Source organism: Acanthaster planci, linkage group LG20, assembly GCF_054643075.1.
Source record: "Acanthaster planci isolate LZ-2023a linkage group LG20, COTS_SCS, whole genome shotgun sequence".
Taxonomy (NCBI): Eukaryota; Metazoa; Echinodermata; class Asteroidea; order Valvatida; family Acanthasteridae; genus Acanthaster; species Acanthaster planci.
Window position 1 is genome coordinate 403,220 of NC_141796.1, and position 22,077 is coordinate 425,296.

General features: G+C 40.6%; 2 protein-coding genes and 1 long non-coding RNA gene across 3 annotated transcripts; 1 reads left to right on the forward strand and 2 right to left on the reverse strand.

The window, feature by feature from the left end:
- Positions 1-369: 369 nt before the first annotated feature.
- LOC110975503 (CD81 antigen-like) lies at positions 370-18,084 on the forward strand. The gene is made up of 7 exons (XM_022228043.2): positions 370-747; positions 2,504-3,351; positions 13,197-13,415; positions 14,532-14,705; positions 15,210-15,332; positions 15,837-15,920; positions 16,662-18,084. Exons 2-7 carry the CDS (start codon positions 3,283-3,285, stop codon positions 16,743-16,745), a joined length of 753 nt encoding a protein of 250 aa, XP_022083735.1. The 5' UTR covers positions 370-747; positions 2,504-3,282; the 3' UTR covers positions 16,746-18,084.
- Positions 3,368-16,711, reverse strand: LOC110975505 (uncharacterized). The gene is made up of 3 exons (XR_002597709.2): positions 16,620-16,711; positions 4,787-4,902; positions 3,368-4,303 (listed from the first exon to the last, which is right to left on the reverse strand). It is a non-coding gene; the product is annotated as an uncharacterized LOC110975505 (long non-coding RNA).
- Positions 18,076-21,952, reverse strand: LOC147795797 (uncharacterized). Its single transcript, XM_087130402.1, has 5 exons — positions 21,228-21,952; positions 20,395-20,573; positions 19,588-19,731; positions 19,054-19,132; positions 18,076-18,532 (listed from the first exon to the last, which is right to left on the reverse strand). Exons 1-5 carry the CDS (start codon positions 21,330-21,332, stop codon positions 18,443-18,445), a joined length of 597 nt encoding a protein of 198 aa, XP_086986528.1. The 5' UTR covers positions 21,333-21,952; the 3' UTR covers positions 18,076-18,442.
- Between the last annotated feature and the right edge of the window lie 125 nt (positions 21,953-22,077).

Sequence of the window (22,077 nt, forward strand, 5' to 3'; positions counted from 1 at the left end):
CGAAATAGGTGCCATGAGACGCGCAGGATTACACTAATGCGCCAGCTTGCTAGGTTACATTGGTTGGCGGTATATGTACAAGGATACCAAGAGGGTAGACTAATGTCAGTCGAGTTTTTACCCTTAAGCACACAACCATCTTTCAAAGACGGAAATTCATAAGTTCTGAAATGAAAGCAATTTCTCATTTAGTGAATAGGAAACGTATTCGCGGACTAATATACATGAATATGTATTATAGTTTCGAAGAAGTTCTGAACTGGCTACAATAGCAAGGATTGTTAAGCGACTAGTACAAATTTAGCCTCAAAGCTCTATTGTGTCCTTCATGATCTACGGCGCTCATTGGGCGTCGTTTCAGTTCATTTTATCCCATCCTTACCAGGAGCACCTCACGCGGAGTGAGTCTGGCATCCGACGCCGACGAGGCAGAGCTGATCTTAGTGGAGTCCTTGAAGAAGCAGAGGGAATGATCCAGCCTGCTTGTCTCATTGGAGTTTGCTCAACCACGCTCGCATGGCATCGGATCGATTGGCGCGAGAAATCGCAAGGTGGTCTCTCCCGTTTTTCTCATCTCCGAGTTTAGGACTTCAGATTGTCACCTGCCCCAATCCACCTGCCGTCCTTGGCGACACAGACGATGCCTAACATTGATTAATCGCCTCGTGTAGAAAACCTACGTAAAATTTGTGTGCCTTCGTCTCATTGGCCGTATTTCTGCACTTCTGCCTACTGGATGAGAAAAAGGTAATTTTCATTCCTTTCGCGTAGATATGATCATTAAATTCTAAAAAAATAAAATTAAGAAGCGCTGTACAAATAATATCGTCGGGCCGTAACAAACTAAAAACAAAATCCAACAAAAAGGCTATCAAGAGGTTTAGGAGAACTTTGTCAGCATCACGTGTTTTTCATGATTTGTTTGTTTTGTTTTTGTTTGTTTGAGTGCTAGATTTTTTGGGAAGTCTGTTACAGTTCCTCCAGCGAAAAAGCATCGGGAAATACGGGCGACAGTACATTATGAATTTTGTCTCACAATACTACACACAAATTGGACAATCTAGATCATTGAATTAGATTTAAAGGTTATTTTAATTTATGAAATTATTCATAATTAAGTTTTAATGCAGGCCCACGTTACATCATGTTTTCATTATTGTGTTCCATCATGTACGAAAATCCTAGATTTTGCGTGATTTCCAATTCAACAATTCAATACAACAATTTCTTTTCGATTTCTAAAATGTGGCAACATTTCAAAAAGAATGCGCACCAAAGACCAAACTACGAGAGATACCAAGGTGAATTCCATCTGGCATGACTATTATCCAACATTTTGTCAGGTTTTATACTTTGACTTGACCAAACGCTGTTCCTAGGTGCACAACCTGACCTTACTTTCATCTGCGGTCACCGCTACCCCTTCTTCCTGACAACATTGTAATTGCGCTCTATCTTCCTAGCATCTGCAGTCACAAGTTTTTCGCGCCTTGTTTTTTTTCCCCGTTTCATTTTTGCTTCTGTGTATGATGCGTCCTCGTGGATGTTGGCGCGGCTTTTTTTTTTATCTAGGCCCCCCCCGCTGCAGCTGTCGCGTGAGACCAAATTTTGACCGACATTGAAAGTGACATGCATGAATGAATCCCGTGGCGAGGACTCTCATATCCAAATTATTTTTTTCCGTCCAAGTCGTCAATCTGAACCATCTTAAATCGTGCCGATTGTCACTACTCTCAAGAGCTTTCACTACAGGCCACTGAAACAGTTTTTATCCATGAAACGTCAAGAGTCAAGAGTGACGTCCATTACATTTTTGGCCTTGTCAATTTCCTTAAACAAGGAAGATCCAACATTAACATTCATAAATCTTGCAATTTTCTTTGGAGTCAAGGAAGAATTAATCTTAAAAGGTTCACTTGAGTTGACCCCCCTCAGGCTAGGCCACTTGAGACGACCAAATCGTATCTCGTAACACAAATTAAATTTTGGGTCTACATTTTAGACAGGCTATTTTTAGGATTTGGCTGTATATAGGCTCCGTATTGTGGATTTTGTTGCTGACGAGTGTGCATTGCAAAAGGCCTACATCTTATATCATGAAGACGTTCGCTCAGTATAGCACTTTGTGTAAAGTACGAGCAATCCCATTCATCGTTCTACTCTACATCTTCACTCTGCAAGATCTTAGGTGTTAAGAAAACACGGTGGGAAACGTGTAATCCACCTCCTCTAGTGTTAATATGACGATGCCGGGCTCTTTCAACTATTTCTTCTATAGAAATATGGAAATCAATGGAAAACGGCTTTGATGTAAAGGGATCCATGTTGATGTATCTACAAAGATTTTGTTCGTTGCTATTTACGAGCTTGTTTGGTGCTCCAAGCAGAATGCTTAGGGTGAATTTACTCTCAAAATGATTTTTAATTGTAAAGAATTAAAGTGCGTGCCAACAGAATTGGGTGGGCGGTAATTTCATCTTAGCCTAACGCTCTATTGACACAGGTGCGCGGTCTGGCACGAATATCTTCTGAGCATGAAGCCGTGAACTGTGAAGTGATGTCAGCAGCATGACGGTGGCGCTGTGATAATCCCACAGAAAGCTACGTCATCCACATCTTCACTGGGGGGAATCTAAATACTGATTTTGGGTACCGACGCTGGAAAGTGACCGCTCGCTACTTCAGAGTGTTCGCTTGGACAGCGCACGAGGAGGACTTTCATCACCGACCAGCTGGGAAAGGGGAGCGAACGAGCGATGTCAATAGCGCCATGCTCTCTCGCTACAGCTTCTGCAGCAGAATTTGTTCATCGCTCGCACTTCGAGTAAAGTAAAGAAGAGAGAAAGAGACCGTCTTGATGACAGGGAGACAATAAATTTAAATTTCTAGGGTTGAACGCTGCAGACCCATCCTGCGTTATTGTCAGCCTTGGAACCCTCTCCCTCCAAACCTTTTGAAAAAAAATTAAAAAGTCGACGAACGATTGGTAGATTGAAAATTAAGTATTGGTGTATAAAGTACCAGGTGTGATCCAGGCGCGAGGTATAGCACATACCTCGTCCTTGGTCTAGTCACCGCCGCATCAGACGCACGCTGGAATATTTCGTGCTCGCGCTTTCCCGGACCAAACCCATCAACCAAGTCCGACGGGTGTGGAACCACCGGGACCAGCGCCGCGACTCGACGGGCGACGCAGAGGACATCGGAGAAGGAGGAGGAGTGGGCGGGGCTGAGTCATCGAGCAGGAGGCGCCATCGCTACCAAGTAGAAACAGTTGACGAGATGGGCGGCAAGGAGGGATGTGTGATGTGTCTGAGATGCCTGATGGTGTTCTTTAACACACTACTCTGGGTAAGAACATGCCGATTTATTTTTAGTGACCGTAAATAGACCTAATGTCACAAACCCTCTAAAGGCCTAATGCCCAAACAGTGCCGGAGCTAAAAGAGGGGTCACAGGGGCAACCCCCCTGCTCAAGATTGGTGTGCCCTTTGATTCCTTTACTCAGAATTTGAGGAGCAAGAAAAAAGAGTTGTAGGCCTTGCATACAGTTCCACATTTTAACTAAACCTTTTCAGTTTTCCCTCCAGAAAAAAACTTTCCCCAATATACCCTTTCCCGCAAAGTATAGAATCTATTCTCCGTCGCAAAAGTTTGACTGTACAAATGTTTCATTTGTTAATCTTATAGGAATCATTAACAATTATACGAGTGTGTTCGTCTGCAATATCAAATGTCAACATCCTTCAGGGACAGGAAAGTCGATCGAACATATCTGACAATTAGCTTTCACGTTTCAACAACTTCTCAAATGCGCGCCGGATCGTAACGCAGCAAGCAATAAACTGGCTTTTAACAGCGACTTCAGGCCCCAATTTTTTTCGTTTTTAATCAACACAGGTAAAGGGTCGTTTTAGACGTGACCGAAGGGGAACAGGGTTTTAGGGTGCAAGTTGGAGCAGCTATATGTTTTACAAACTTCTCAATAAATTGCTTATGTTTGTACGTGAAGGTATAAACCTTCGCCTCTCGACAAATGTTTTGCAATTCAGACTAAGAACTTGGTAATTTGTATAATTGTTAGTCACCGCTCTTGAATAATAAATCAACGGAGAGAATAAGACTTTCCACATTTTACCTTTAAATTAGAAGAATGTTCACCACATGCCGACCTGGCTCACGAACATCCAGTACGTGTCTGGAATGTTGGCATCCACGGGATTCAATCCTGGCGCTAGTCCCGGTAAAATGAATGCCACTTGGTTGGTCACGGTATGAAATGGGGAAACTGCCCGTAAACTATCTGTGCAAAGGAAGAGATCGTAAAATTCTCCTGAGCAGTCTTTGTTTAAACTTGTAATTACATATGCACAAGATTTTATCCTCGGACATTTTGACAGTGGTTCGAGCTGTGCTGTCATCAATATGGAGATACCAATTTTACTATTCCAACTTGTTACTTTAAATACCTTAAAAACAATTAAATTTAATTCGTTAGTTTTAATTTGTTAATTTCAAACGAAATCTATCCAGTGAGGGCTTGTAGAAACGACGTCATGCACGCTGAATAAAATTAACCAGCCAATGCCAGGTTTTAGTTGCAGTTTTTTTAAACTTGCCCGTTCGTCCCAGTTTTGAATAAAGCAAACCACATTTTGGAACTTCGATAATTTTGAATGGATCTCAGGGGCGTTGGTGACAGACGAAAAAAAGCATTAAATGTCAGACGGACACGGTTTTCCGGTCGACCCATGCAGCATCATTACGACCAATAACCGTTGAGTACCGGGACAATCTCGCTGGTTCGCACGTAGTACTATCACTCACAATCATCACTGCATACCAGGGATTTGTCGCATTCCCAGCAGGGGGTTGGCCGAAGACGAGCATGAACCACCGATTCTGAAGATAAAGAAAGACGCTGCACTTTTTAAATGTAAGGGCCTACAAAAAGAAGAAAAATTACCACAAGTGGCGGGTGACAGATACAATGAGAAATGAGAGCACATCTGGAACAAGATATCACCCGTCAGAATGTAACACAATCGCCCCAAGCCCAGATGAAATTTGATAATATCCTGAGAATAAAGTTAATATGGCATGAAACCCTCTGTTATAAACTACAAGAAGTAAAGTGTGCTCGATCTGGGTCATTATGCTGAGTAATTGCATTTAAAACCCTGGAAAAAGCACCTTTCTGTTTCAAACAACCCTATATTTTTAATCATGATTTGTTTTTATATTTTTAAAAGGAGCCTTGTTTATTTTCACCCTATTAATTTCCATATTCATGAGCAAAACTGTGATGTCATCCCAGGCACAGAACCTCAATGTTACAGTGTACATACATACAAAAACTGACGGAAATTTCAATTTGCTGACATAAATTTCCGATTCTTTGGTGATTTATTGCCAGTCAGAAACATGGCAATAAGTTAACAGGCAACGTTCTCTGGGAAATGTTTTCAAAGTGCAAATTTTGAGTTTAAAAATGTGAGCATAAAAAAATTTAGACTGGACAGTGTTTTCCCTGATTTACATCTGCAACAGCGCCCTCACTTGTTCAGAAATGCTTGGACAAATTTTAATGTTTCAAAAAGTGCCTTTTCTCACCTCAAAGGATTAAAAACAGTTTTCATACTTTGACGAAGAGTATTAAAATGCACCATGAGTGTGTCTGAGATATAATTCATAGCATGAACTCTTTAAGTGCTAAGTAGCTTTGTGCAAGTTGGTATCCGCTGAACAATGATATTCCTTCCATCTTTTTGTTTCATTTTATAATTTGTAGGCATGAAATGCGTCAGAGAAGTAATCAGTGAGAAATCTCTTTGAATTTGAATGTCTTAAAAATTAAGCCCCAAAAGGCGGTACGACAGGAGTACAAGACATTAATAAGAAAACCTCACGTATTGCAGACACAAACATGAAACGACAATTAACCTTTAATTCCAAAAGTAAGTAATGATACGTAGAAAACGCTTGCATTGTTGCAGCAAAGAATGTATCATAAAAGTCATGCAGAATTATCACTGGGTCCTATGAATAAAAAGTAGCGTTTGCTTTTACTACCATTTTTGAAGCATTTGCTCATGTTTGTATGAATAATAATGAAGCAAAAGCTTTTACTTTAGTGCAATTGCTAAAAAGTTAAAGTATTTACTTTTTACTCTTTAATTTAAGCTTGTGATTGACAATAAGCAGTTGCTTTATTTTGTATGAATTAAAATGAGTGAGTTCTACAGAATTAGTGCATTTACTTGACATTTTTAAGACTAGGTCAGGGCAAGCTTGAAAACGAGAAGCATTTACTAATGTTCAAACTGGCAGCGTTCATGAATGTCATTCGAAAGGAAAAGCTGTATGCCTTTGGGGGAATCTCAAGAAAACAGATGCAGGCAGTTGTACCGATTTAGAGTGGCACAGCAATTTTCTTCATCAAGGTTTTTGCGATCAAAATTACTGCCATCGTGCTTATCTGCCATGCTGAGGTCTCAAGATATCGCACCGTGCGTGTCTGTACGTGCAGACAAAGGAAGCCCTTTTGTGCAAAATCATTTTGCTGTGAAGTCAGCCACAAGCATAAAGTATTTGCTACTATTTGTACAAGCAGATGCTGAACAGTAAAAGAAACATTTTATTCATACAAAATCAAGCAATTGCTTATTCTGAATGATTTTACTTCTCAGTAAATGCTTTTGCTGTTTCCTTGAACTTCATTACATTTTCTAGTTTTTATTCATACGACCCATTATCAGAGAGGCGTCTGAGTGCATGCAACAATCAGTTTCAAATTTTGGACAAAAAATGGACGGAAGTAATCCATCCCTTCTCCTCAAGTTGTTTGTATGCGTCACGAGTAGTATTTTGAAGTCATTTGGTGTCCGACCCAACACAGAGAGCCTATGTATTCCCAGCTATTTGGGCCAAGTTCGTAATAACGTTAACCCAAAACATTAGTAATTATTTGCCCAGTAAATCTGTGATATTAAAACACAATATACCAAAGATGCACCACCTATGGTTCGCCTGCATACCACACGGTGTTTACATCTACAATTATAATTCAATTGCGCCATTATGTTATTAATATACAGGCTGCAAAGGGTAGCTCGAGATTTGAAAGGTCAGATACCAAACACAACGGTTTTAATCACGTCAAGACGGGGCTATCTTGGGGCATCGATCGATGCTTTTACATCCCTCCTCACAATCGTCTTCACATATGGAGCACATAATATCGGTAGCCTGGGTAACCCTCTCTTTGCATCATAAGTCTGTTATTTCACACGGGAGGAGCTACTGACCAGGCTGGAGGTAGCCATTATAACAGTGAGCAATTGTGTGTCGTAAAGTCTGCATGGCACGTAATTTAAGCGCTGGACGCGCGCTATTTAGTGACGGGCTCACCTGAACTGTCTCCGTTATGTGACATGTCTTGGGGCATGTTTTTATTTAACCACCAATTTAAGGAAGCTTATATTAAACCCACAGCCAAGGAAAATGCAAAAAGGTTTTAGATATTGAAAACACAGTTTGACAAGTTCATTTGAATGCATTTAACGATAGCTGCTGTTAAGCCCCAAGCTCTAAATTAAAGGGCATCCTTTGCTGTCTGATGTATACGCGTACCTTCATACACGTAGCTAAGGAATACAAAGCGTTTCTGATATCCCATTTATTAACAAGCAAGAGTCCCTTTAAAACCACATTGAAAGTACAGTTTGTAATTGAGCATTACTTGGAGATGTTTAGACCTTCTCCATCACCACCACAGCAAAGCACCCATCCCCATCCCAAGACGCTCAACTTTTGACCAAGGAGCGTTCTGTCACCACTACTGTCGTGACAGCTTCGAGATGTGGAAAAAGGTCAGTAGCATAATAGCACACTGAAAACTCACACCTGCGTTTGGATACACCTACAATGATACTTCCAGAGGATCTGATCTTTCTACGTCCTGGTCGTGTTTTTGCCTACCAGTGGCTGAGAGTGGTCATCAAAGAAGAAGAACAGTGAATTCTAAATGCTATATCTCAAATAGCTATCGAAACACCAAAATTAATGATAAATACTTGTACCAGATACAACATGAAAACTCGACTCTTTATTAAACGTAATAGGGTAAACTCACATTTGGAGGTCAAATCTGACACCTGCAATTGAGGGTGATCATTATTTCTGCATGTTGTCCGCCAACACGAGCAGTGGACAATGTGAGACATGTCTATGTAGCCGGCATGCTCTACAAGCGTTCATTCATGGCCAGGTACTACCTTATATGGGCAGGATGACTAGGGGCGGATCCAGGATTTTTTCCAGGAGAGGGGTCAAGGCAGAGATTGTTTTAATGTCTCATCTTGGTGCGGACAAGTAGAATGATGAAACATAACATTACATACATTATTTCCAATAGTATTGGGGTACACATCAGAAGAATCTGGATGCTATCTTGTTTACTAATAATTAAAGTTACTTTAATTATTTGTTATCATTGTCCCCATTTTTCATCTTAGTGAATGGGGGGGGTTCGATACCTAACCCCCTGGATCTGCGCCTGATGACGCCATTTATTTGGGTCGACATTGGGTCGTATGAATAAAAACTAGCAAATGCTATGAAGTTCAAGCAAACAGCAAAAGCATTTACTGAGAAGTAAAACCATTAAGAATAAACAAATGCTTGAATTTGTAGAAATATAATGTTTCCTTTACTATTCAGTATCTACTAGCATAAATATTAGCAAATGCCTTATCCTTGTGGCTGACTGCACAGCCGAATGGTTTTGCACAATAGGGTTTTCCCGTTGCACGGACAGACGCACACAGAGCAGCACGTTGCTGTATTTGGACACCTCAGCATGGCAGATAAGCACGACGGCGGTAATTTGATCGCAAAAACCTTGATGAAGAAAATTGCTCTGCCACTCTAAATCGGTACAACGGCCTGCATCTGTTTTCTTGAGATTCCCCCCGAAGGCATACAGCTTTTCCTTTCGAATGACATTCGTGAATGCTGCCAATTTGAACATTAGTAAATGCTCCTCGTCTCCAAGCTTGCCCTGAACTAGTCTTGAAAAATGTCAAAGAAATACATGTACTCATTTTATTCATACAAAATGAAGCAACTGCTTATTGTCAAGCACAAGCTTAAAGAGTAAAAAGTAAACATTTTTATGTTTAAGCAACTGCACTAAAGTAAAACCACTTGCTTCATTACATGTATTATTAATACAAACATGAGTAAATGCTTCAAAAATGGTAGCAAAAACAACTGCTACTTTTTATTCATAAGACCCATTGACTTAACAATAGCAATGGCTCATATTTCGTAATGCCCTTATGGCGCGTTTATACTGAATAGAAATACGTTGGTTATTAAAGGTAGCCATCTCCCCATAAGGTTTTCAATGTAAACTGAATTGTAATTTTTGATAAAGAGATAAGAACTTGTCGAGAATAAATGGTTTCTGAGTGATGCAGCTTAAAAAACCGCAAACCAATACACCTTAAAACAATTGTCAATATTTTAACGCCTTTTACACGCTTTCCTGGTAGCACATATGAGCGCGTTGTGGTATTAAAAATGCATAGCTAAGCACTTTCTGGTGTTTATTTTTAAACAACAATCGGACATCTTGATGTTTGAATGAAATTAATTCAGACACCAAGGCATTTTGGGTGTTAATAACAAGACACAAAAACACATTTATCGGATGGTAACACTTCCTCAACATCGAAAAACATTTATTTAAAAAACCGTTTGATTTTAAACAGTTATATGTTTACAATTAATGCAAAGACGCATTCATAATGGGTGTTTGTTTTAAAGTGTATAGTATAATTCACTGCATTTTACATCTAATTCGAAGATTTTGTGCACTAATGATCACTCGTGTCATGTTTACATGACACAGTATAGGACAAGACTGCTTTGATTTGATCAGAGCCAAATTTCCATCGGAGCTTTCTTGTCACCAGTGCCAAAACAAAGGACAGAACGCAAACGCGTAAGGGGTACATTAGTGATTGAGCTTACCCCTTTCATCAAATGTGCCTGCTATCTACTGTAGTGGTATAACGCATAGATCGTATCACTCAATGCTCTGTTTTGCCATGCGCTTCCCGTTTCCACTTTCATTACCGAGTCAGCTGTGATGATGTTTCCCTTTGTGGGTCGTCAGGGGTCGTGGTTACGCCAATAATGGGAGGTCAGTGATGCGCAGCCATGGCAACTGTCTCGCTGCACTTTAAGAGTAATTATATTACTGAATGTTACAGTGTAACTCATGCGTGCTGACGATGTTCTATGTTGATCATGATCCATTTTTGGAACCATGCCATATCTAGAAATTAATGCGGCATGGTCGTTATCAAAATTAATTTGCACGCACTTTTCCATGTGGCAGCGAAGCGTAAGCGTACACAACACCTGCTTGATTGAATGATGCACATGTAGAACATTTCGAAGTTGAACTTTACGAGTGGCCCTGGTAATAAACCTATAAATCAAGTCTGGCATTAGGCTGGTTCCAGTCATTATGAATATCCCGAGCGCACACGATCATCGGGAGTTGTACAAAATGTTGGCAGAATAAGACATAATGGTCGCTTCAAGGGCCACAACCCTGGCGCGCACATATGCAACCAATAAGAACGCTTGACTAGATCGGCACGAGCCAATCACAACATAATATTTGAATCAGTCTATTTCTATTTTATAAAGCATTTTCTGGTGTAAGAATACAAGAACAGATTCACAGCTGCCTGTGTAAATCTTTGTAAAAGTGGCCTCCAACCAAAATCCATTTATTGGAGCGACGGTAATAAAGTTATGTAGCCACCCGACTAATGTTCCCAACGCAGTTGCTGTGATCATATGCACCGATGATTCCACAAATCCCGACATGTCCTTAAGGGTACGGGTGCTCTATAGAATAGTCGCTGGCATTATTTGATAGACTCCGCTGCAGACGTTGTTACAGGCCTGCGGCAGTTGGAAGAATATCTTATTAATGATCGGGTTCAGATTAAAGGAGCCGTGTTTATTGAATTCAATTGCGAATCCTAATCTTGTGGACGAACTGCAAGTGGATTGCACTTCGGCGAAAGGATACAATAGACCTTGGAAAATACACCTCAAAAATATAATAAGAAGCTCTTGAACTAGGTGACTCAATGCTGTGAGCTATCCAGTCGAAATTAATAGTGAGCGATGTCCCAAGTTAAAAAATGTTTTTTATCTTTCGCGTTGTAGCATCGAACAGAATTTATCAACAAGACTTCTGCGTTAAACAAATTTCCATAAATTGTTAATTTTTTCATGTAATCAGATTATGTTTTAACCAAATATAGATTTGATTGATTTCATTTAAAAATTCATGTTCTTGTTGTTTTACAACGATGACATTTTGAACACAGAAATATCGAATATTTTGTCTCCGAAACCAGTTATAATTGTGTTATTTACACGATATATCGGAGCAACTTGCTTATCTCTGGGGTCAGTGGCTGCAGTGCTAAGGCTATCAACGATGGAATTTAGTATCATTCAACTTCACGACTTCAAGGAGCAAGTTAAATTTCGATGAAACTTTTGTGTCACTGAGGCTAACACAGTGCTTAACCATTTAGTAAGTGTTTAGTTAGCTCATTTCTAATATGTGGGAATAGAAATGACATCGATACAGTGCTGCTGTAACACGCAAATCCATGTAGATACATGTACAAGAAACGAAGTTTCCAAAGAATCTTGATATGTCACTCCTCGAAATCAAATTTTTTTTTTACATATTCAAAACCGTTTCAGAGTAGAAATGTATTCGGTTAAAATCAGTACACAAAAATTAACATATCCTTCTTATTACAACCTGTGATCAAAACCCAAAGAGTTGTAAATTAAAAATGTGGGACTGTGGACTACAAGGGTTATTTCATAATTGGGCCAAAGGACCGAATACTGCGTCAATATTATACTAACCCTTCTGAGAAAATATTGTATCCGTGAAATTGGATTTTTGCCTTTACATCACTCAATTAATAACCAACTTGATATACTTTTGCCGTCTTTATTACAAGAAGAAATAATGCACACAATATCCTGCGTATTTTAATATCAAAGACCTCTTATCTGGCTTAAATATTTTCTTGGGGGTTTTTAATTTACGAGTTGCTGGTGTCTCTCACCGGGTATCAAGCCGGCTATTAGTGGGGACTTTGCTGCATTCAGACGGCCTGGGGGTCTTGCGGTCAGTGAGTGATTGCCGGAACTTTTTCCTCAATGCTCTATCTTCGGTTGATCTCTATGCTCGAAGTTATTTGTAATGAAGTCATTTGGAACAATTTCTTTGATGATGGAATCATATCGTCTTTTTTAAGAAAAAAATCATAATACTAATCATACTCTGTAAATCGAAATGTTAATGTCAGCATGAATAAATTATGCTAAACTAATGCGCAGAAGACAAGTTGTTTGTTCCTTGCCCTTTCAGATTTTTTAGCTGTTGAGATGTACCGTAACGATATTATCGTTTGGGCATGTGCAACACAAATAATTATGTCAGCAACGGACTTGATGTTTGCAACCATTTTACTAATTATTTATTCAGTGCAGTGACTTATTTGGGCATTTTTCTGAACTAGACAGGTCATGTGACCCTAATGTCTATGGACCTCAGTCCCGTCTGCTTCGTCACAGCCACAGTTATAGTGGACTGTCACTTTAAATAAAATGACAATGTACAAATTACAAAGTGTTAAAATAGCAACATTCAGCTAATAAACCACTAAATGATATATTAATACTTCTGTGAAAACCTCTCTCTTTAACTCTAACGGAACAAATTCACATGTTAAGGCGAAAGCTACTGCCAACTGAAGATTAACTTTCAGCAGACTTTCGCTGCCCACACAAAATGGCGGTCAGTGTTTGTACAAGAAAGACAGGCTTTCAGCTGACAAGTTTTATCTGGGTACCAGACTTAAGTGTAAATTACTGCGCGGTAACAAGATGTGTTCATGCAAACCACAACAAATATGGCCTTATCTGAAATACTTGGCTACGCCTCAATGGACATTGGATAAAGTCGTTTCTTTAACGGCTTCTACGGGCTCGTGTTATATACAAGTAAGTTAGGGACAGTCTATCTGTGAGTCCATTTTTTCTATTAACGGCTTTTCTGTTATTTTACTCTACAGCTAGCCGGTGTTGCCATGCTCGGATTCGGACTATGGCTCCGCTACGGCCAGCAATTCTTCCCGAATCTGTCGCCCTCTGGCGACGAAGACGCGGTCTCGGCGGTGTCCGCCTACAACATCGGCACCTATGCTCTCATGGCCGCTGGGGCCGTCATCATGGCCATAGGAATTCTGGGATGCTGCGGCGCTGTCAAAGAAAGTTTCTGCTTACTAGGTTTGGTAAGCAGCCAAGCAAAAATAGTAGCAAAGTATTTAATCCTTACTCACTGGGTGTATGTAAAATCATACTGAAATCAGAGTATTTGGGACTGTTAGTGTTAAAATAAAACTTAACAGTCAACAGTAACGGACCCTCTTGGCATCGATTTCCCCACTTCTCAACAAGCACGATAAAGTGTAATGGAGCTCTTATTTGATGGGATCTCGATACGGCTCATAGATAACCCGACAGAGACAGGCTGTTTTGGAACAGCTAGCCCACAGCAGGGGGACAAATCTCCCGTAAAATATCGGCTGTTCAATGCCTGACCTTTTTCAAAGCTTGGAGTGTATGACACGATATTCAGTATGAGTGCACTGGAGAAATGTTAGTTCAATCCAACACATGACAAATGCTGTTGTGATTGGTTGTAATGACCCGTGAGTCGGCCTAGCGCCTTCGTGCAATTCAGCGCCTTCGTGCAATTCAGCACCTTCGTGCAATTCAGCGCCTTCGTGCAATTCAGCACCTTCGTGCAATTCAGCACCTTCGTGCAATTCAGCACCTTCGTGCAATTCAGCGCCTTCGTGCAATTCAGCGCCTTCGTGCAATTCAGCACGTCAACGGAGGAAGTCTAATCACAGTTGTGACCCACCATCCCCTAACCAGGCTCAAGTCGGTATTTTGTGATGTTGGACAATTCCTCTCCTTCATTTTTGTTTTCACTTTAAAGTAATCCATGTTAATTCAGAATTTTGTCTGAAGTAAGCTTCTTATGGGTAGTGACAGTTGTAAAACTCCCATGAAAATCTGAACAGTGGAAGTTTCACTATTTTAGAATTATGAAGTTACCGTCCTCAGCCTGGTTTGGGGATTGTAGGTCACATTTTTTCCTAATCTGTCTCACAAAAGTGAGGGTTTCACGAGGACGGTATGTGCGATTTTCAAGAAAATTGGTGTCGATGTGATTGCCAATAAGACTTGAAAACTCCTCAGGGTGCGATGCGAAAACAAAACTCTTAAGAGGGCTTATTTATAGGGTTGAAACATAAACCTAACTGCAAGAATTTTTCTAAACACCCCTCTCAAATATATACGTACATTTTTTTCTCTTTCTTGTTTAATTTTCTTGACAGTATTTCGTTATTCTGTTCCTGCTGTTTGGTTTGGAAGTTGGAGCAAGTGCATGGATCTACATCAACAGGGCAGAGCTTGGCAACAAAGTGGGCAACTACTTTGAGTGGTTGGTCACGGAGAAATACGACGAAGACAAAGCAACGCAAGTAGCCGTGGACTACACGCAGTCTAGTGTAAGTAAGAGAGCGACCTCTAGTGTCTACACACTCCAGACTTGCTGGCCAACTGGACATTTCGAAAAGTTTGTTTCTGTAGGCGGAATTTGTGCTACTCATTTCAAGAATTCAAGTTCCGAATGTCGAAATTCAAGGGATAAATTAAGTCCATTCCTCCATCGAAAAAAATAAACAAATACATGTACATGTTCATGTTTGAAAACAAACCCAACAAGAATAGAACCAATTTATGCTATTGAGAACGTATTTTAATTTTGAATGAAGTTAATCCGTGCACAGAAAAGGTGAGATTTCGTCCGTCAAAGATAGGGATTTGTTCAAGATAGAGACCTGCAGATTGTGAGATTATTAATAATTATTATGATGCATTCGCCTGCCTGGACGTCAGCACGTTTTGCAACAAACTACAAACCACTCAAGACCATTACCAGGATTTTGTTTGTCACGAAAGCTATCTATGAAGCTATCCATGGCCCACCAATTTAATTTGGTCATCCACAGCTTGAGTGTTGCGGGGCAAATGGACATCAGGACTGGTTAGAGTCTGGTCAGACCATTCCTGTTTCATGCGGCGTGGTCAACTGCACGTCCGACTGCCCAGAAGACGAAACACTCTTTGATGAGGTATAGTTGTGTGGCCGTCGGATCGTCTTCATTATACAGTGTGTTTAATTAAGTATTCTTAATTGTGACCTTGCATGGTTTCTGTTACCATCGTAAGTATTGCAATGGTAGTGTTGGCCGCTGCTTTGCTGGCGGTGGTTTGTTAGTTGGTTAATAGTGGTTGTTGGTTTTTGTTGGTGGGTTGGTGGTTAGAAGCACGGACGTATATAAAAAACCTGGACTTGCAACGCCTTTGTATGAAGAAGAAGCCAACCAGCGGCCAATTTACCGAGCCGAATACAAATGCGTGGGTTGGCTCCCTTCTATTGACATCAGGAAGAACAAAGGCGGGCATTGCTAGAAAGTAAATGGCCGCGAGTGGATTCAATGACTCTATAAGCTGATTAAGGGCATTGCGAGTCCAGATTTTATTATACACGTCCGTGGTTAGACGGCGATGCCTGGCAGCCATAGTCATTGTTTCAATTGCAGCCTGATTTAATTATTTTAATGTTCGTTATTCAGGGTTGCAAAGCCAAAGTCAGCAGCATAATTCAAGGGAATATTTTCACCCTGGTGGGCGTGTGTATATCAGTGGCAGTCGCTCAGGTAAGTTTGTTTCAGCCTTTACAAAAATCAAATACGACAGCATTTTCAAGGCTGACATGGCTACCTCACTTGTAAATGAGTCCGTGAACAACATGGCGTCGTTTTAACTTTCTGGATTGTGGACTTCAACTGTCCAGATCTTGGTGTATATAGAGTCTGCGTGCTTGATTAAAAAACGCCAGCACGCATACAACTTGCTTATAAAACCCAACCCCGGCTGCAATCTGCGGTCAGCCTGCTGAGCTCGTGCACGCTTTGTCTATGGTTCACGAAGCTATCTGAATTAGTCACAGGATGCTCGTATAAAAGGCTGACTTGTGAATTATTCCGGTCTTTTATGGGGAGGGGTTCAGACGTGACGCTGCAACATTGGTGGGCTTTTTTGCAAGGATTGGGGCAACTGTATGATGCTAATTTGAATAACAGCAAACATACAAGCGGTATTGAAAGTCCCCGTCTTCAACAGATGCTTCATTGAATAGGTATTTCTTTGTTCCATCTGATCATTCTGCATCGAGGAGAATGAAGCACAGAACCCTCATTTTTTTTTCAGTACTTCTCCAAACATTACAGGACCAACAGAGAAGAGAAATTAAAAGGCTTGATTTACTCTCCTGTTGAGGCTTGAAATTTAATTGCATGTCCCAAAATAATGGTAAGGCTGACAGTAATCTCATATTCTATGAATCGTTGTCTTACCTTTCTCTCTTTTTTATTCAAACCTGGGTTTCTTCCCGCCAGATTCTGGTGATGATACTCGCCGTGTGTCTGTGCAGAGCCATCCGACAGGCCGATTTGGAGTACGACAAATGCGGCACAGTCTGAAGGGCGCCCTCTGCTAGCCGCCACCCCATCAAAGGACGCCCTCACCGACGTATCATCCACTCGATTTTTAAGTCATTCGAGTTCGCATTGTCGTCAAGCGCCTCTTCAGTTTCAAGCTGCTCACGAAATGATACATCTTCTATCGCTTTAAAAACATCTCCGCTAGGAACAAGCATGATTCATACTTTTTCTTTTTTCGAATGTTTATCAAAGCGTCTGCTGTTACCCATTGTATGAAGTGAAACAACAGTTGACACTACAACAGTTTTTGGCAACTTTAGAAATAACTGCGAAACTTTCAATGAGTTTTAGTGCTTTGCTGTAAGAAAGTTTGAAACACAATCCTGATTTTCTGCACAGTGAGTGGGAAAAATCTTCAAAGAAAATCCTGAACGCAAACGCAAAAGGTCTCCTGCAGTGCGTAGATTGCATAATGTTCTCATTCAAAAATAATTTCCAAATTTCCACTCACAATTCAATGCATTAAGAATTTGTACATTTGGCGTAGATTAGTTGTACTACCTCTTTGATCATTCTGATATGAATATTGACTAAGTTTTATTTACAAATTGTAAATATCAAATGTCAAAGCTATCTCTTATGATTCCATGCATTTCAAAGGGCTTTGATGTAGATTAAATGGTGTTTATTTTTACCTTAAAGGCAGGATGATGATTTTAATGCTAAGTCGCTGAGGGCGGGAATAATCTTGGCAACGAGGTTGCACTTCACTGGTTTACGTTCACATACCTCATTGAGTCAGTGAATGAAGACAGGTTTTGAACATACACTTCGCTTCTGCCTCATTCGGCGTAGTACTCGTTATCTGGTCTCTTAAGATGAAAACGTCTGGTTCAGTGCATTGTCTTTTTTCCTCCAAATTGGGGGCATTTTCATCAAGTTTTATAACTTTAAGAGTTTAGGACATTATTTAGAGACAAAGGTGAGACTTTAAAGATGACTTGAGCAGCCTGAAGTCCACGGAACATGGCAGAATAGAGGGCAAAGGTCGGGTACTGATTCTTGCATCGGATTGGTTAAGCAAACAATCTGATGACCTGCCAAATTCAGATTCAGCAATAAATGTGCAATAAATGTGACTGGGATCGTAGTCATGGAGACGGTTGTCAGATCGTTAAGAGCATTACACCACATCGAATGACGTCATGCATTCGCCACACCCCAGATCAGTTTAAATTTGACCGTCGTCTTTTATCTCATTACGAAATTCCTAGTTAGGCTATTTATCTTTAATATCTTTTAGGTTGAGTAACTCTGGCTGTACATGAAACAGATATGCAATTGAATAAACAAAGTAGTCGTTCGAAAAGTAAAAAGATACGTTTGAAAAGTTCGAATGTTAATTAATCTGATAGTTTCGACTTTCTACCCTAACTTAGAAAAATGCATTTAAATCTAACAACACTTAAAATTTATTCGATTTGAAGTACCCCACCGTGATTGCCATCTCTTTTTTTTATACTTCATGCTCATGGTTTTTATTTTAATGTCAATTTTCAGATCAGGCTCATTATTCTGAATAACGCCATGACTATGTTGTCATCCACTATCCTTCCCATTTTTGCATGGTATTTGAGAACAACCTTCGCTTTCTTCAGCTAAGTGTTTATACTACAACACTCTCGGGACATTTGATCCAAAGGTGACATCATCCTGATGTCATCAGCAAGTTCAGTTTAGGCATACTCGTCTTGTCTGCAGCACATGGCAAAACACGCAATGACAGTCAGGATCAGCCACGTGACCAGGGACACCCAAGAAGCGATCTGGAAAGAGACAAAATCCAAACCTGTAAAAACACACAACGCCATCGCACCCTACATTATGTGGACTTCTTTTGTGCAGAGCTAGGTCCACACTATGTACGCCATGCTTGTACGCCTTTCCCCGCACAAAGGTTCGATGTTATAGTGGCGTAACCTGGGTACATGGGTACGTGGCCCACTTGCCGCCTTCATTTCCTAGAGGGGGCGCTCAATGAGGTTCTGTCGCAATTAAAACACTTACCAAGGCGCACTTTCACTGGTTGCTTTCATTCTCTATAATTCCTGAATGATCGGGCACGGGGAGGGGGGCACAGGCCTCAATTAGAAACATCTTTTCTAAAACTGCAAGGACACGCCACAATCTTCTAACATATCAGAAAAATTTATTTTCAAATAATGATTTATAGATTGCCATCCTACTACTATGAAAAAAAAATAACTTTAAATCATCAGCCAAACGAAACCTCACAAATTCAAAGATGAAATTGAGGGTTTGAGGAAAGAATTTGACATGCGTTTACCGTGGACATTTTCAGGAAATCGTAGAACTTTGCGTCAGTTCCATTCTGTTCGTTGAAGACAAGTTGGCTGTTATCGCAGCTAGAAGGAAAAAAGAATGGTGAAACTTGCCGCTATCAAAACTCCAATTTATTTTGAAAATTATGAAATACTGAATTTATTAAGATACTAACTGGTGAGGCACGTCATGTGAACTGAAACTTGACGTAAGTGGAAGAAAAAACATTTTCAGTACAGTGGCTTGACAAGAAAGAAAGAAAAAAGCTTATTATGTAGTCGAAACCCCTCGTTGAACTGGACCGCAATGAGGACGGTTTCTTACGATGATGACCTTTGACATTAGCTCATCGCTAATCAATTTATTTAAATCGCCCAACCGCAAATGAAAGGCCCGCCCGTTGCGTTCATGATGATGCCCTCAGCTAATCAAATTCAAGATTGAAGAATGCTAATTACGAAGCCTAGAGTATAAAATCAAAGCTTAGAGGCCACTGACCAACCCAATACAGAGAGGAAAGGTTTCCAGTCTGTCTTACCTCGAATCTTCTGGAAGGTCTGGGTTAGTTTCTATCATGGAGTCGCAGAATCGTACGACCCCAACATACACCAGAATACTCTCGATCAGAACACAGACCACACACAGCAGGTAGATCACAATTGATAACACACGCAGGCACTTACTGTGAACAAAAATGCAAGCCAAAACGCCCAAGAAAAGTAAAGACTGTTTGATTGCACAGACTGTTGGAAAATTGAACAGTGAACAAAATGATGCTTGTGCGGGTGTATTTTCTTTTACGAGTAAACAAATGTCATCTTAATTACTGCTTGGTGGTATAACAGTCGGTTTGGAACAAAAAGGTGCATTCAAATGATAAGATCCCGCTGGTATTGTTTAACAGTTTACAGTCACGGATGTGTTGCATAAAATTATAAAATGTTAAGACATTAAGACATAATTATACAGGTCTTTATTGAGCAAGTCAAAATTTAGGCCGTTTTCCAATACTCAACTTCGGCTCCGTCTCAGGCTTCAACTGTTTTTAACTAGCTGACGTTGAAGCTGTAAGGGCAGTAATCAGTTTAATAGTGCCACAAAACATCAAATAAGATGCAAGAGAGCCAAACATTACAGTAATCCAATTTAATTTAAACGCTTCAGGTCCACAATCGGGGATTGGTTTTGGGAACGAAGCCTCCGACGGAGCCCAAGTCGAGTATTGGAAAAGGGCCTTAGGTCGTGAATTAAATTTTATGAACAGCTCCCTCTCGTGATGACAACACTCTGACCCTGGCATCAATCCTGGGGGGGGGGTATTATTCAAAAGGGTGGTATCACTTACATGTCCAACTTCTCGCACGGAATGTTGAGGCACCGATAGATGGCGCTCACCAAACCTACACCGCACACGACGAACTGAAAGCACAAGCTCAAATCACATCTGGGTTTGTCGCCCTCTACAGCGGCTCCAGTCCAGTTAAAAGTCCCGTAGAGTAGGCAGTTAGAGTCGGGAATTTCGTCCTGGGATCGAAGGAACTAAAGTTATCATTTAATCCAAAGAGACGGTCCCTCTCGGGTCCAACCTCACAGACAAGTTTACCGACGACGGTTGACATTTACTTGCCTGGTAAGTATCACCTCTAATCAATCACAATAACATTGGACATCTCGCCGCACCGTCTCCAGAAAGGGTTTTAGTTTAGCTATTATTTTGTGCGGAGCAAAATTTATGTGCTGAGCAAAATTAGCCGACAACAGCTACAACACTTTTATATGTTCTATAAACATCGTGCGGCATTTTCCCTGGTAACCTGCTCCCTAAGGTAGACCTTTATCTGAAGGATCACATTGTGTTTTGCGCCCAATCTGTCTGATGCAGCATGAAATTTGGAATCCATGAAATATGGCCCCGTAGGCTGTTTTGCGCATGCGTCAGCTGTGCTTGAAGCGATTTCCATGGTTCCACAACTCATAGGACACCCGGCTGCACCATTGCACAGAACAAAAACCAAAAATTGCCCTTGCCCGGCAAATCGTGCATGATATAAACTGTTGCTAGATTCAATTTAGAAATGTTTCAACCAAAGTTCACATCGTACCAGGAAAAAACACTAAACGGTGAACATCCCTTTGTACCTAAATAAACTTAAAAGTTACGAGAACTCAAATACTTACCCGAGCAAGCAACAATGAGATACTAGCCGTTAAACCAGCCGCTACTGCAGCCAGAAGAAAAACTGTCTCCAACAGGATCAAGCACCTAGACATGGCCGACGTCATTTTAGGAATTCAAGCACCTTGAAACGCCTTTAGCAATATAATGCAATGAAGATACTGCGCCCGTGACCTGGCTCAGCGAAAACTCAAACGGGAAGTGTAGAAAATTAATATCTTCGAGCTAAAAAGGAAAATCTGAAAAACAATTTTGGCAGGAGGATGTTGATGCTACGTTTGTAATCTTAACAGACTCAAGTGCATCGAAGAGCGGTCAAAACAACAGCACTGTAGCTTCCCTTACTGAATCAGAAACTGTACTGAAACTCTGAACCACAACGACAACTATTTCGAAATTTTTAATGAAAATATGTTAATCTCCTTCCCTTTGTTTACATTGGCGTGAACTCTAATTCTCTGTGTCGGTGATTTTACGCAGTCGTTCATTACGTAACGACTCGTAGCGGAACAAAGTCCGCTATTAAGAGGATTTTCCCGCCCCTATAATCTGGTCAGAAATTTGCACGAGATGAAAACCAATAAGTATGTCAATGAAGTTGCCGAGATCAGAAGATAGCAACCAATAAGGACAAAGTTTACATTTAACAGTGGATAATGAGATTTTGGAGGAAGCCTTACACAGCAGCGGACAAGTGTAACAAACAACGCATTTGTGCTTTTCAGCACAAAAAGTAGATTAAAAATAAACCAACCAAAAATTCCTTTTTTCTGAGTTGGCACTTTGCAGCGGGGGCGTGGTTCTAGGACAGGGGAGGGCTTCCTTAGCCATATTCTACCTCCTAATTTCCTT